We start from the raw sequence: 14,824 nt of genomic DNA on the forward strand, positions 1-14,824 counted from the left end.
TTTCACTCTATCCCTCTGTTGTTTCAGCTCTGTAAGTGTTGGCGCCGCTTCTCAAAGATCTCACCTTAATGCACATCTGCTACTAGCTGCAGTGTTGGGTTTAAAAAGAGTAAGACATATTATAGACCTTGTAACTGTCTTGCAATACCTAAAGGGTCTACAAGAAACATGGAGAGGGATTTTTGACAAGGGCCTGTATGGACAGGCCAAGGGGAATGGCTTTAACCTGCCTGAGGGGAGACTGAGATGAGCTCTCAGGCAGAAGCTCTTCCCTGTGAGGGTGCTGAGGCGCTGGCACAGGGTGCCCAGAGAAGCTGTGGCTGCCCCATCCCTGGCAGTATTCAAGGCCAGGTTGGACACAGGGGCTTGGAGCAAGCTGCTCCAGTGGAAGGTTTAAGCTCCCTTCAACCCAAACCATTCCATAATTAGAATTACTTCCAAATACACTGCAAGTCTTCAGCCCATGGTGCTGTGTGGTCTCTGTACAGAAGGCAGCACACGGCTTCAGCAGGGGGACCCACTGTGTTTGTTTGTTCCTCAGCTCTTTCAGCAAAACAGCTCCCTTCAGAGTCGTTCTCCTCCATCTGCGCTCTTTGCTTCCCGGTCTATCCGTTGGAAACCTTGAGAACGAGGCACTGCCTCAGGAAGGAGAAGGAATGTGTGCATAAAAGTTCATATGCTGCTCCCGGCCGTCTCTGCTCACATGGATGAATGGAAAAGCCTGTTGCTTGATTAAATTCTTGCTTTCTGCAGCTGTTACTGAGCTGGTTCTCTTTGAAAAGCAGAACCCACACACAGTTTTGTTGCTCAAAATGTCCTTTTGTTTGTCCTTCCTTAACGATACATTGGGTCATTACACTGAGATACATTTCCTTTGCTCTTTCAAAGGATCCCAGCCTGGTTTGGATTGGAAGGGGCCTTAAAGCTCATCCAGCTCCAGCCCCTGCCACAGGCAGGGACACCTTCCACTTGAGCAGCTTGCTCCGAGCCCATCCAAAGGAGTAGCACAATCCCTGTTTTCAGGCAAAATGGCTAGGGATTAGTTTTCTTCCATAGATAAAGCCTAGAGGATTATCATGACCTGTAAGTTTTTGGTAGGAAGCATCCTGTGTCAGCCTATGACTGCGTTGTTGCCCTCAGCAGGCAGCTTGTGGGTGCCATGCAGCACCATCAGCAGGATAAAATCATTAAAACTGGGATTTCTCTCTCTGCTTCTCTTGTTTTCTGCCAGTTCCACTCTCAGTGATAGAGGAAAAGAAACTGCTTTGCCTCTATTATTATAACTGCCTGCTTTATAGTCTAAGCATATGCGGGAGCCCAAAGTGTGTGTGTGTAAATTATTCAGCGAGCCTCTCTCGAACACTGGCTGCGCTCCCATTCGCTTTCATGTTTAAATACAACGTCTCTTTGTATCTGAAAACCTTTGCTGATCACTGCGTGAAGGGAGAGCATGTGTCTTCCTTATGTGAAATCATGTTATGGTTCAACCTGAGGTGAAATAGGTGTAAATGGGGGTTCATCTGAAGTAACTGATTTGCAAGAGGGGGCTTTATGAACGCTGGAATGGCACTGTTGGGGTGTCTCTATGGAACTGTGCATTCTGGGGAGCCCCTATAGAAATGCTGTCATCATGATGTTTGTTTAGGTATGTTAATTGAATTGCTTTGCATTGAGGGATGAAAGCTACTTGACATGTTGTGTCCTTTGGTGTTTTTGTTCTGTTTCATTAACACAAAGCTAGACATGAATATCCTGTGACATGAAGGGGGAATATTCCTGTGACTGTACTTAAAAATATGTGCTATAATAAGAGTTGTCTATCCAGGATCCTGTACGCTTCTCCCTGAGCAACAGAACCACACTCTTTTAATACTATTTCCATTAGATAAAGTGAACAGAAGTACTTCTACATCTCCAATTGGATTTAAACAAATGGAACCTGAGCTGCTTTGGCAACCAGTATGTTCAGATTATTGATCTGCAGGACAGTTCCCTGGGATCTGGGATGTTTAAAGGCCTGATTCATCCCGGTGGAAGACTGACAGGCATTCCTTCTGCAGCCTTACCTGCTGATGAAAGCTGTCATTTCCCAACATTGGTATATAATTTCCCTTGAATAGTGAGGAAGCTGGGTTTAATCTGTATCTAGTTTTGGTTTCTATGCCTCCTTTATTGGATCATACAAGAAGGCACATGCCAAAGTGAAACAAAGAAGCAGCTGCAGCATCATCCACTTTGATTTCAGATTCATTCTGAGAGCTGCATTTCCACTCAGGCGTCTTCTATCCTGCTTTGTTGAGACGGGAAAACTCCCATTTTGCCAGTTGAGATGTTTCTAACTCCCAGTTACCAACCAGATCTGGCTTGTTGGGCACTGTTTGAATGTGTTTGCTTAGTATGATATATAACATGATGGGCATTTGTATGTAATATAAACGTGATGGGCAGCTGTTATGAAATAGGTATGTTAAAGAAATGTACAGTTTTGGGGGTGCATTGGCAAATATGCTGAAGCATGTGACCTCTTCCTTAGGATTTTGTCCTTCCTCACCTGTGAGCTTTCCAGATATATCATTCCTATTCTCCCTAAGGCTTGGTCACGCAGCTAAAGTAAGGCAGAATGCATGGGTGTGTAGTTTGGTGGTTAGGTAAACCCATTTCTTCCTCAGCAAATGGAACTGTGGAGCTCTGACTCTTGGCTGTCATTTTCTGCAGGTTATGAAGACCTACCATATGTACAACGCTGACAGCATCAGTGCTCAGAGCAAACTGAAAGAGGCGGAGAAGCAGGAGGAAAAGCAGATTGGGAAGTCGGTGAAGCAAGAGGACAAGCAGACACCGCGCTCCCCTGACTCAACCTCCAACGTCAAGTTTGAGGAGAAGCATGTTCGACGGAGCTCTGTCAAGAAAATAGAGAAAATGAAGGAGAAGGTACTGCCCTGGTGCTTGTGTAGAGTGCCTGGGGAGGATGTAGGCTCTGAAAAGACCAAGTTTAGGCCTAGCTTCTGTTGGAGGAGGTGGGGTGCCTGCACCAGCCCTCAGACTACCTATGGGCTTCTGTCAGCCACCGTGGTAGTGCTGGAGCTGGTTCATAAACCCACCTTGTTCCTTCATTCTAACCTCTGTCCTCCCCAGCCTGCAGCCCGTTTTAAGAGAAGACTTGAAGTGCAGAACTGTTTAGTGTAGTACTGCTTAAAACCATCCACATAATTAATCTAAGTCTTTGAGTCTTGATGAAATGGAATCCAAATGAAGAGAAACGTGTGAGCACAGTAAGATTGTGCAGTGTTCTCTGGTGCTCCTAAGAATGCTGCTACTCCTGCTGCACCTCTTTATAACCCCTGTTCTGTTTGTGGTTCTCTTCTAGCGCCAAGCAAAGTACACAGAAAACAGACTGAAGGCTATTAAGGCAAGGAACGAGTACCTGCTGGCTCTGGAAGCCACCAATGCATCTGTATTCAAGTATTACATTCATGACCTATCTGATCTCATTGATGTAAGTGCTGCTGCTTGGGTGCCTGCAATGAGTATCATTGCCACTAACCCTCATGTGTCTTTCCTTCGTTCTTCAACATCTTCTACACTAGTACAGCTGGTAACCTCTGTACAGCACTGAAATGAGGATCGTGGATGGGCAGCTTAGAGGGTAACAACAGGCAGAACAGCAGGTCACTAAGCTGTTAAGTGAGCTTTTTGTCATTGAGTAACTCAGTTTTGTTGCACAGATAGAAACTCACGCAAGAAACCTGACACTGAAAAGTGCAGAAGGAGGACTTGCTTAGTTAACATGAAACTCAGCTTCAGTATCACAGTTGCTTGGCATTTTTTATTTACTATTTTAAGCAGACAAGCAGAATTGTAACGCAGAGGCACATTTTCAAACAGAATGTTAACTGTAGAACTGGTAAAGCAGTTGGTAACAGAAACTGAGGACAGAAGCGTCTTCTAAAGCTACTTTTAACTTGTTTTGCAAAATTCCATCTATTTCAAGGCTAGTGCTTTCTCTAGCATATTTCACAAGAGGGATGAACCTCCCTGCTTTTTAGACCTCCTGTTCTGTGATACCTCAGTCCACCAGTGATGGAGGTTCTGCTTGCCTCTGTTCACACAGAGAAATGAAGAAATTAACTGGCTATGGAAGCCAGTCCCCTATTTCCTTAAGGATGCTCTCTGCAGAAACTGAGTAATGGAGCAGGAAGTTGTTCCCCAGCTACCTGCAAGCTCTTGTGTTCAGGGGATATCATACCTGCTTTTAGTGAAACACACAACACAAAACCCTCCTTTCGCTGAGTAAAACCAGCGAGGAATCCTGAGACATCTCACAGCTACATAACTCCCCTCTTCACTGGGCAGAACTGGAGTACCAGATGCACTGAACACCTTGTGTCTGGGTCACTGCCTGCTGCTTGCTCTTACTCTGCTTGCCAAGGACTGCTAGAGCTACTCGGCTGCAAAGCCTGGAGGGAGCTTGCCTTGTAGGAGGGGGAGGTAATGATAGAAGTGTCTCTAGACACAGGCAATAAAGAGCACTCTGATCATTATTAATTAGTCAGCTATTATCATAGCTAACAGTATATATAATGCATTTATTCAGCTGATCATAAAATGCCATGAAGTGCACTTCTCTGCTGGGTGTTTATTTAAGCCTGTCCTTTGGAGGTCAGGCTCCTCAGTACTGGATGGTTTGGGAACCACTGTTATTGTAAAGGGTCGTGATTTGCACAATGGCTGTGCTGAAGAGGCCTGCTTGGTTTGTACCTGCTGCCTCTTCACACCTTTCAGACATCTGAATTGTGCCATTTGGTTACATACAGTAAAGAGTCTGCAGAACAATGTTTGATTCCTTTGATCCTGGTGGATCAAAAATTAACAGTTAGAACCAGTGATGGTTATCAGAAGCATCTGACTTAAAAATGTGATTTTAAAGCCAGCTTTTAATTCTCTTGCTTGATTTAATCCTTTGGTGATACTGCATCTTGAAATAGAATCTAAAAGCAATCTTCCGAGTTGCTTGCAAGTAGATTGTGTTTGGGCAAACAGCATTAAACTTGCCATGTTTGCACAGCCCATTGTGTGCTTCCAGTGTGCAGGGCAGGGTAACAGTGAGTTAATTCTCCCTTGTGAGTTCAGAGCAAGAAATTGTTCCTGACATAGCCCAGTAGTTTTGAATTTCCTGACTTTGTGGACTGAGGCAGCTCTTTGATGCTAATGAAACATTACAGTAATGGGGAACTTTGGATTAACTCCTATTTATGAAAGGGTCACTAGGACAGAATCTAAAGAACATAAAACGTGGGGGGGAGTGGGGGTGAATCCTTATGGTCCTCTCCCCGGAGTAGGTTTACTATTGGTGTTTACTCCAGGATCTCAGAGTTTCCTTTCCAAACATAAATTGCATTCCAAACCAAGAGGGCTCTTTCTTCTTAAATCTTCTGTTTGGGATGTGTTTGAAAGCTGCCAGCTGGCAAAGGGTTAATGATCTGTCCTGTTGGGAAGTGAATTTGAATGGGTTATCATTAAATTCTTATAAAAAATTGATTTCCTTTGAGAATGATTTCATCAAACATTTATATAACCCAGAAAAGGGATGGGGAGACTGAGACGTTTATGAATGTGGTACGTTAGCCTCTGAAAAATGTTCAAGTGCGGGAGTGGGCTGAGAAATGTTTTCTGGCGCATGAAGCCAAATGTTTCAGTAACATAAAGCCAAAAGCTTTCGTGTGTTCATAGAATCCCAGCCTGGTTTGGGTTGGAAGGGACCTTAAAGCTGCTCCAGCTCCAGCCACGGGCAGGGACCCCTTCCACTGGAGCCTCTTGCTCCAAGCCCTTGTGTCCAACCTGGCCTTGAATACTGCCAGGGATGGGGCAGCCACAGCTTCTCTGGGCACCCTGTGCCAGCGCCTCAGCACCCTCACAGGGAAGAGCTTCTGCCTAAGAGCTCATCTCAGTCTCCCCTCGGGCAGGTTAAAGCCATTCCCCTTGGCCTGTCCCTACACCACTTGTCCAAAGCCCCTCTCCAAGGTTTCTTGGCTTAATGTAGTCCTGCTGCTCAGCAAGGTAGTGTGTAAAATATGAAGCCCCGTTTGACTTTCCAGTCCCACCAGTCACCTCCCCTTGTGCAGTGGATCAGCTTTGCCTCTTATGCAGATGTGTGCTGGAGGAGGGCGAGCACAGGGAGGACAAACTGCTTGCCCTGGGTGAGTGTGCAGTGGCCTGGCCCACGGTGGGAGGGGAAAAGAAGGCACTGCTGCTGTTAAATCTGAACTGATCCTGATCCTGGCTGGCCTGTTGATCCATCTCAGTCTGGCTTTCCCCACATTACTGCAGAGAGCATCACTCTGATGTGCATGCAGAAGAGTGGCTGTCGATCCAAGACTGCCTCCACACGTGCACATTCTCAATCAGGCATCTTTTGTTGCTGGGGCTTTTTTGGGTCTGGTTTTTGTTCTTTCTGATTGAATATAATATCCTTTAATTCTCTGCCACCAGCCTAACCGGCAACTGCAGCTCTTTTTACCACCTGCCACAGCTGGTTGGCACAGGAGCCAGGCACCGAGCAGCATGTGGTGACAGCAATTCTGAGCAGGCAGGGAATGGTCTTCTCCCTCCCTCTTTCCTCCCCTTCCTTTTCTTTCTGCGTTTGCACACAATGACAGTGATGAGACCCAAATGATGGGCGAGGAGTTTTCATGTGAATTTTGCTTACAGAGCAGTGCAGCAATCAAGCAGATGGTCGCTTTCTTTCCTGTTGGATTGTCTCCTAGTGTATGTAATCTTGCTTGTAACTCCAAGAAGGTGGGCTTCTTGCTTGCTCCCTTTATTGGATGTCTGAAGAACTCGGGCTGGTTCTGATCCTAATGAAAAGCTCCTTTCTCCCTTCTGAAACGTGAAGAATTGGCTGCACAGCCACAGTGGAGATGAAGCTCCTGGATTGTCTTCCAGTGACATCATCCTGGTGTCACAGCCAGGAAATTCTTGACCACGACCACTTTCTGCTCGAGAGTTGTGCTCTTCTCTTTCACCCCAGCAGTGAAGTCAGCGCAGCCGCCTGCTCCTTGCTTTTTGGATGACTCTGCTCTTTATGCCTGTGATGTCCAGGTCATGTTCTTGCTGTCTGCCGTACACTGAATTAAGCAGCTTTCTGTTTCTTGGGTAGAAGCATTTAGATGCAGATCAACTTCTACAGATGATCCAAACCCTGTGGCTTGTTACTACAGTAGTACTTTAGTGCCTTGTTTTCCTCTTACTTGGAACAGTTTTGTGTCAGGATTTTGGATTATGTTCAGTGGGAATCAGTGCCCCTAAAGTAAGGGTAGAATTTAAAGAAATAGGCTGTCGTGTTATTGAACATAGCCACTTCCAGGGTGCTTTTGTTTAACACCATGAAATGAAGTCTTTACTACTCCATGACTGCAAACTGTTGTAAGTTTAAGCTGCTCTTGTCTTGGCACTAATTATAACATGATGTTGACATTTGATGTGGGCTTATAGGTTGAAAGTTCTGTTTAAGGCCTGCTCTTAGGGCCCCCAGTCAAAGTGCCTCTGCAGTCAGTGAGTCATGTGGGACTGTGCTGGTACCCAGAAGATGATAAAACATCCACAACTTGCTATCCATTTCGGTAACTTCTGACTTCAGAAGCTTTTTAATATCCATTGCAGGATTTCTTTGCTTATTCATATGGAATTGTGTGTGTTTTTCCAGCAGTGCTGTGACCTGGGATACCACGCTAGCCTCAACAGAGCCCTCAGGACATTCTTGTCTGCTGAGCTAAACCTGGAACAGTCAAAGCACGAGGGTCTGGATGCCATAGAAAACGCCGTGGAGAACCTGGATGCCAACAGTGATAAGCAGCGCCTGATGGAGATGTACAACAACGTCTTCTGTCCACCCATGAAGTTCGAGTTTCAGCCGCACATGGGTGACATGGTCAGTTTTTAGTCCTCCTTCAGCTCTAGCTCTGTAAACACTTCCACTTCTGCCTGTTTACTGCCCTTGTCTTTGATAGATAGACTCACTGCAAGGCCACCTGCTTGGCTCTGTTTTGAGGAGGGTGAGAGAAGCTTTAGCTGATGTAAAGATTAAGCAGAGGCTCATGGCACAGATGTCAGAATATGGCTCTTACTTTTTGACTGTCAAAGCTACTGAAGCTGAAAATGCTTCATTAAGTATTATACTTCATGGAGTGTAATACTACGTGTGGATAGGAAACAGTTTTAGCCTCTCATTCAACCCACAAGATTACCCCTTCCCCCCAAGACAAACTGAAGTTTGAGATTTGAAGGGGCAACAAGAAACTTAAATGCTGGTTTTGGGAAGGATTTGAGTGTGGAATTGTAGAGTAGAAAAATTTACAATGGTGCTTTGTGCATCTTCCCTATGAGACAAAGCCGTCAGAGGATTTTAGGTTTTGGCAACGGAAATCTCTCTTTTTAGGTTTATCAAGATGTGGTTACTCATCTGGGAGCTGTTTAAAGTCACACAAGCTGAAACCAGTTCTAAATGGGAACACATGTGCAATGCAGTAATTTAGGTCAATTGGTTGGATTTCTGGATTTTCCTCCTGAACACGGAGGAAGCACTGTCAGGTCTCTTGCAGCCAACCTCTTCTTCTGGGCTAAGAATTATAATCACTGCTTAAGGCTCCTCTTTGTCCCTTCCCCCTTAAGTGAAACCCTCAGACTGCAAATGACCTCTCTCAGTTGTTCTGTGCTTGGGAAGTATCCTCTAAGATCCTGGGAGGAAAAAGCATCACCTGCAGGCTGTCATGCACTTAACAGCTCCCATTCACTGGATCATTTGTCTTGGTTCTTCTCAAGGCCAAATGAGGGTTTATCAGTGCAGGCTGATGGCCTTGGTGCAATGGTCCTGCATATACCAGATTGAGTATGTGATGTTGTGTGATAAAACTTCAATTTCTGCCTTTAAAAAATAGCCTTATGCATGAATTGTGCCTGTTGCTGCAGTGTACAGGTAGGTGAGCTGAGCTGAGCCTGCCCCAGGCTGCCTGGTTAATGCATTGAACCACGTTCTTCCTGATGTGCAATGGGATTTAACCTAATATCTGTAATAAGGCACGTCAGGCTTCCAGAACACATGACAAGCTTATATGACTGCGAGTAGCTAATATTTTCTACTGCTTCTTTGATGTTCACATTCTCTCTCGCTCCCTTTTCAGCACACTCAGGAAGGGAAGTGCTATTTTTGAACACGGACCTTTTCCACTGGTTGAAATCCAGGGCTACGGAGTTCTAAATGAAGCACTTTGGGAGCTGTTTGCTTCTAATAATTGAATGAAGTAACTGCAGTGCTCCTGATTATGTGTTTCTTCCCCCTAGCACTCTAAAAGCAGTGCTCTTTCTCTTCCAGGAGTCGCAGCTATGTGCCCAGCAACCAGTCCAGAGTGAGTTAGTGCAGAGGTGCCAGCAATTGCAGTCTAGATTATCGACGCTTAAGATTGAAAATGAAGAGGTGAGCTAATGAACCACAGATCAACAGCCCTCTTACCACTTCCAGTGGGGAGTGGGGGCTGGGGAAGGAATAACCTTACTTGTGGCACACAGGATGCAAAACCAGTAATACCTGTTTATTAGTAGAACCATAAAATGGTTTGGGTTGGAAGGGGCCTTAAAGTTCACCCAGTCCCAGCCCTCTGCCACGGGCAGGGACACCTTCCACTAGCTGCTCCAAGCCCCGTCTGGCCTAGCCTTGAACAGTGGCAGGTATGGGGCAGCCACAGCTTCTCTGGGCACCCTGTGCCAGCGCCTCAGCGCTCTCACAGAAGAGCTTCTGCCTAAGAGCTCATCTCAGCCTCCTTTCTGGCAGGTTAAAGCCATTCCCCTTGGCCTGTCCCTACAGGCCCTTGTCCCAAGCCCCTCTCCAGGTTTCTTGTAGCCCCTTTAGGTACTGGAGCTGCTCTAAGGTCTCCCCTGAAGGAGTTTTTCCTTCTCCAGGCTGAACCAGCCCAGCTCTCTCAGCTGCTCCAGCCCTTGCAGCATCTAGTAAAACACTTTGGGGTACTTACTACCTCTGTGTTTTCTTGCAACACCCTATCCTCATTTTTTGTGTACTCTGATTTCTGCTGGCCAGGTTAAGAAGACTATGGAAGCTACGCTCCAGACAATCCAGGATATAGTCACGATAGAGGACTTTGATGTCTCGGACTGCTTTCAGTACAGCAACTCCATGGAGTCTGTGAAATCCACCGTCTCGGAAACATTCATGAGCAAACCCAGCATTGCCAAGAGACGGGCCAACCAGCAGGAGACAGAGCAGTTCTACTTCACAGTAAGGAGTTAATTTGCAGTACAAGCACGTGTAATGTATTTAGAATTGCACTCACAAGAGAGTGCAAACTGATGCTATCGCCTTGCAAAAATGCTGCTGTGATTGATTTTTGGACAAGCAGGGTAAGTATCTTCGGGTTTAAAAGCGGGTGCTTTGAATTCTTGACAAATAAACAGGGATCCCTTTGTTGATGCAAACTTAGGCTGTGGATAAATTGTGTAAAATTTGATTTCTCCTGCATCTAAAAGGATTTGTGTGAGGGAGAGCCCAATAGCTTGTAAATATCAATTTCAGGAATAATACAAACTAAAGGAATGTTGAGCTCTTTCATTTTTTGTTGTTATCATCTTACAGTTTCAGCTCACATCAGCTTTTAATTGAGTCGCCTTTTTACAAGATGCTAAGAGCTTTTTAGATTGAATTTCATAACAGACTCTGTGTTTTTTATGCCTAAATTAGATTGATGTTGAACTGTTGAATTCATTTCCATTTAAAAGATGTTTCAAACCAGCAGATGAAAATCATACCTCTTACCCTGGTTACTTTGTCATTCCTTTGGGCATCTTTTGCTATATTTAATGCCCTTTACATTCCTCTTCCAAGAATGGTGTTACTTATTAGAAGCCTGAAATTTCTGTGCAGGTTAAACTCGCTGACAGGATAGTCCCTGTCAGGCTTTGACTTAAATAAATGAAAAAGCCTTTGTAGAAGGTGAAGCTGGTTATTGAAACTGTGCAGAACGGAGCTGGCCTTGGAAGCCCTCTCTAACCAGCCTAATCGGATGCTTGGTTGATTGATCTACTGCCCTTCATTAGGATTTCAAGCTTTGAATCTATAAGGAGCAGGTTGTTCAGTGTATGAGCAAACACTCCGATGATGTTAATGAGACTGAAGACAGAGCTGTGCAGTGATCTGGGCGAGGCATTCTTTGTGTGGGGGAAAAGCAAAGTGCAGTGCAGAACAGAGGTTTAAATCCCCTCATACCTTATGATGTGCTAAATGCTGAGGGATAAGAATGGAAAGGAAAATACTAGTTTGAAAGAATATTCCGTATTAGTGTATACTGCACTGCTAGCAAGGCAGAGCTCTTAGGTAAAGATAGTGATGCCACCATGGGGATTGAATTGAAGGAGTACTGCCTGTAGCATCTCTACGCTAGTATAATCTGTATTTCCACTAGAGGCATGTCACTGCATTCTGGTGCCGAGACTGCTCTGTTGTTAAGGCTTTGAAGGAAGATTTGTATTCAGAATAGAAGCTTAAACTTCCCTGTGTCAGTGAAAGGCATAGGAATGATGATTGACTTTGCACTGAGCTAATGCAGACAGCTGAAGCAAGGAGGTGACAGCGACTTCGGGGAGACAAAGCTGGGGATGTGGCCTGGGTACCACTGCTGCGAAACCGGAGCCAGCATGAGGCTGTGATGGGTGTGGGAGGGTGCATAGAATCCCAGCCTGGTTTGGGTGGGAAGGGACCTTAAAGCTCCTCCAGCTCTAACCCTTGGCCATGGGCAGGGACCCCTTCCACTAGAGCAGCTTGCTCCAAGCCCCTGTGTCCAACCTGACCTTGAGCACTGCCAGGGATGGGGCAGCCACAGCTTCTCTGGGCACCCTGTGCCAGCGCCTCAGCACCCTCACAGGGAAGAGCTTCTGCCTAAGATCTTACCTGAACTTCCCTGTTTAACAGTCTGGTTTGTGTGTGACTTCATTGTATATGCCACCTGATCAGGGGTTCCCACTGCAAAAATACTGCAGTAGGTTTGGACTCAGAGAGGATGCCAAAGTTGCATGGCTGTGAGGAGCTGGTAGGTGCCAAATGCTCAGTTTTTAACAACACCCCTTCCCCTCTTCATTTTTACACCACCAAAATAACATGATTTGAGGATATTTCTGCTGCTTTGCATCTGATTGTGCTTAGTCTGGCTCCAGCTGTGCTCTGCTAGAAATTAAATCCTTAGGAGTTCTCCTGGAGTTTGATTATTTTCTTCTTTTTTTACTGTTTTTATTAAGCCAGAAATCAAAAGCTAATGGCTCTTTAATTCACTGAAAACAGCCTGAAGCCTTATTTTAAAATGAGGGGTTTTTATTCATAAGCATACTTGTAACAGGCAGGGTACAGAATGTTAGGCATGAGGAAACAGAATGCATGAAATGCTGCACTGAGGGCTAGGAGCCTTCCCTTCTGCTCCCTTCTGACAATCCCTGGTACCCATCTGCAGGCAGGCAATGGTCTTCACATGACCACTACTGATGCCTCGGAGCCAGAGCCATCAGCCTGAGCATGGGCGAGTGCCAGAGCATGCTCTGTTTAACTGATGGAGCAAAACACAGAGTTGGGGTTTGGGGAGCAGATTCTGCAGGGAAATGTCAAGAAATATGGTTAGGTTTTTTTGCCACAGTGATCACGTTTCCTGTTTTCTTCTAAAACAACAGAAAGTTGAATTATTCACTATAGGAAGTAGTAACTGTAGGAAGTGCTGAGACGCTTCAAAGGGACTTAATTCTTGTGACATTTTTCTTCCAGTGTTGTCAACCAAAGGGACATAAAACACAGACTTTGGCAGTTCATTAAAGGCCCAACACAGACATTTTTGTCAGTGCACACGACTGCTGCAGAGCTCGTGCTGGACACTTCCTTAGTTCCTGGAAGGTTCCTCCCACCCTCAGTGCTGCTGCTGGATATCAGAGAATCCCAACCTGGTTTGGGTTGAAAGGAGCTTAAAGCTCCTCCAGCTCCAGCCCCAGCCACGTGCAGGGACCCCTTCCACTGGAGCAGCTTGCTCCAAGCCCTGTGTCCAACCTGGCCTTGAGCACTGCCAGGGATGGGGCAGCCACAGCTTCTCTGGGCACCCTGTGCCAGCGCCTCAGCACCCTCACAGGGAAGAGCTTCTGCCTAAGAGCTCATCTCAGCCTCCTCTCTGGCAGGTTAAAGCCATTCCCCTTGGCCTGTCCCTACAGGCCCTTGTCCCAACCCCTCTCCAGGTTTCCTGCAGCCCCTTTAGGCAGTGGAGCTGCTCTCAGGTCTCCCCTGAAGGAGCCTTCTCTTCTCCAGGCTGAACAAGTGATGGGAGATATGAAGGATCAAACCAGCTGTGGTTTTGGGTTGGCAGCTCAAGCAGAGGAGTGGTCCAAAGGCTGAGAAGACAAGTCAGCAGCCTGCACACAGCTGGGCTGCTTCTGGCTGCTTGGAGATGTGGCTGCTCCAGCCTTAAGGAGAGAGCAGAGCAGCAAAGTGATGAAGCTGTAACAGGTCTCCCTGGTGCCTTTTCCTTCCCAGCACAATGTGTATGTGTATATTCCATCACAGTTCTTCACATCTTGCATGGAGGCTGCTGTTATTAAGACCTGCATAGGACAAGCAGGGTCTGGGCACTCTCACTGCTAAAATACTGTTCTTCACCTCAGTCTAATTTGGCTATACTGGACCAGAACCCAAAGAAAATGAATGGATTTGGGGAAAGATGAAGACAGGAACGGGGACGTTTCACTATTAAATGTGAATCCTTTCCTTGTGTTCATTTTGCTAGCTGAATGTTTCAAATAGCACAGGCCATTCTTTAGAATCAGGAGCTATTTGAAGAGTTCTGTTCTATGTATGTAAACGTGTCCTAATTATAATGTGGACAGCTACTGTACAGCAGTGTTTTATGCTCTGCAGCACCCTGGAGATAAATAATGCTGTTCTGAGCTGCAAAACAAGAGATGAAAGAGCTGTGAAAAAAAAAGAACCCCAAGCAATTGCAGAGCTGTGAAAAACCAGAAAGAAGGAGGGGGGGGGAAATGACTGCATGGCTGTGTAATGTTGCACCCAGAGAACAAATCTGAACCTCAATAATATCTGTATTTGTTTTGTCCCGTGCCCCCCCTGCAACCCTGGGTATCATCCAGCGTGGAGGCAGACGCGCTATGTGACAAGTAAAGTGGGGTGAGGGAGGTTAAGTGAGAGAAGCAGCACAGTAGCAGCCTTTTAGTTTGTTAAAACAGATTGTTCATTCACTGCCCGTGACGCGCGAGGGAAGCGCATTCCCATTCCGCCCTGTCTGCAGGGGAGAGGCATGACAGCTTCTCGGATGGCTTGAAAAGATGCCAAACATTCAGCTGATTCCACAGTGAAACAATAGGAATTGCAGTGCAGATCTGGATGGACTGAACTCCAGGTTTGCTGGAGAGCCCGGGAGGACTTGGTTCATCCTCTGCGCCCTAAATGTCAGTGTAATTTATAGGATTGTAGAATCACAGAATGGTTTGGGTTGGAAGGGACCTTAAAGCTCATCCATTCCAACCCCTGCCACGGGCAGGGACCCCTTCCACTAGAGCAGCTTGCTCCAAGCCCTGTCCAACCCAGCCTTGAGCACTGCCAGGGATGGGGCAGCCACAGCTTCTCTGGGCACCCTGTGCCAGCGCCTCAGCACCCTCACAGGGAAGAGCTTCCTTATATTGAACATAAATCTCCCCTGCTTGAACCCATCCCCTTATCCTATCGCTTCAGTCCTGATGAAGTGTCCCCTCCAGCATCCTTTTAAGCCCCTCTTCAGCTATT

At 46.2% G+C, this 14,824-nt stretch overlaps 1 protein-coding gene across 4 annotated transcripts in view; it reads left to right on the forward strand.

Moving 5' to 3' along the window:
• Positions 1-14,824, forward strand: part of SRGAP2 (SLIT-ROBO Rho GTPase activating protein 2) — an 86,767-nt gene that overhangs the window by 48,526 nt on the left and 23,417 nt on the right. For 3 of the 4 annotated variants that reach the window (XM_057400680.1, XM_057400683.1, XM_057400684.1), the window contains 5 exons: positions 2,716-2,931; positions 3,368-3,496; positions 7,703-7,927; positions 9,368-9,469; positions 10,088-10,285. In XM_057400680.1, the coding sequence (XP_057256663.1) occupies positions 2,716-2,931; positions 3,368-3,496; positions 7,703-7,927; positions 9,368-9,469; positions 10,088-10,285 (870 nt within the window). The remainder of the gene's footprint in view (positions 1-2,715; positions 2,932-3,367; positions 3,497-7,702; positions 7,928-9,367; positions 9,470-10,087; positions 10,286-14,824) is intronic. The other variant, XM_057400682.1, reaches the window with a different exon arrangement.

Source organism: Pezoporus wallicus, unplaced genomic scaffold, assembly GCF_028554395.1.
Source record: "Pezoporus wallicus isolate ANWC-B61680 ecotype Strahan unplaced genomic scaffold, APGP_CSIRO_Pwel_v1 scaffold_7736, whole genome shotgun sequence".
Taxonomy (NCBI): Eukaryota; Metazoa; Chordata; class Aves; order Psittaciformes; family Psittacidae; genus Pezoporus; species Pezoporus wallicus.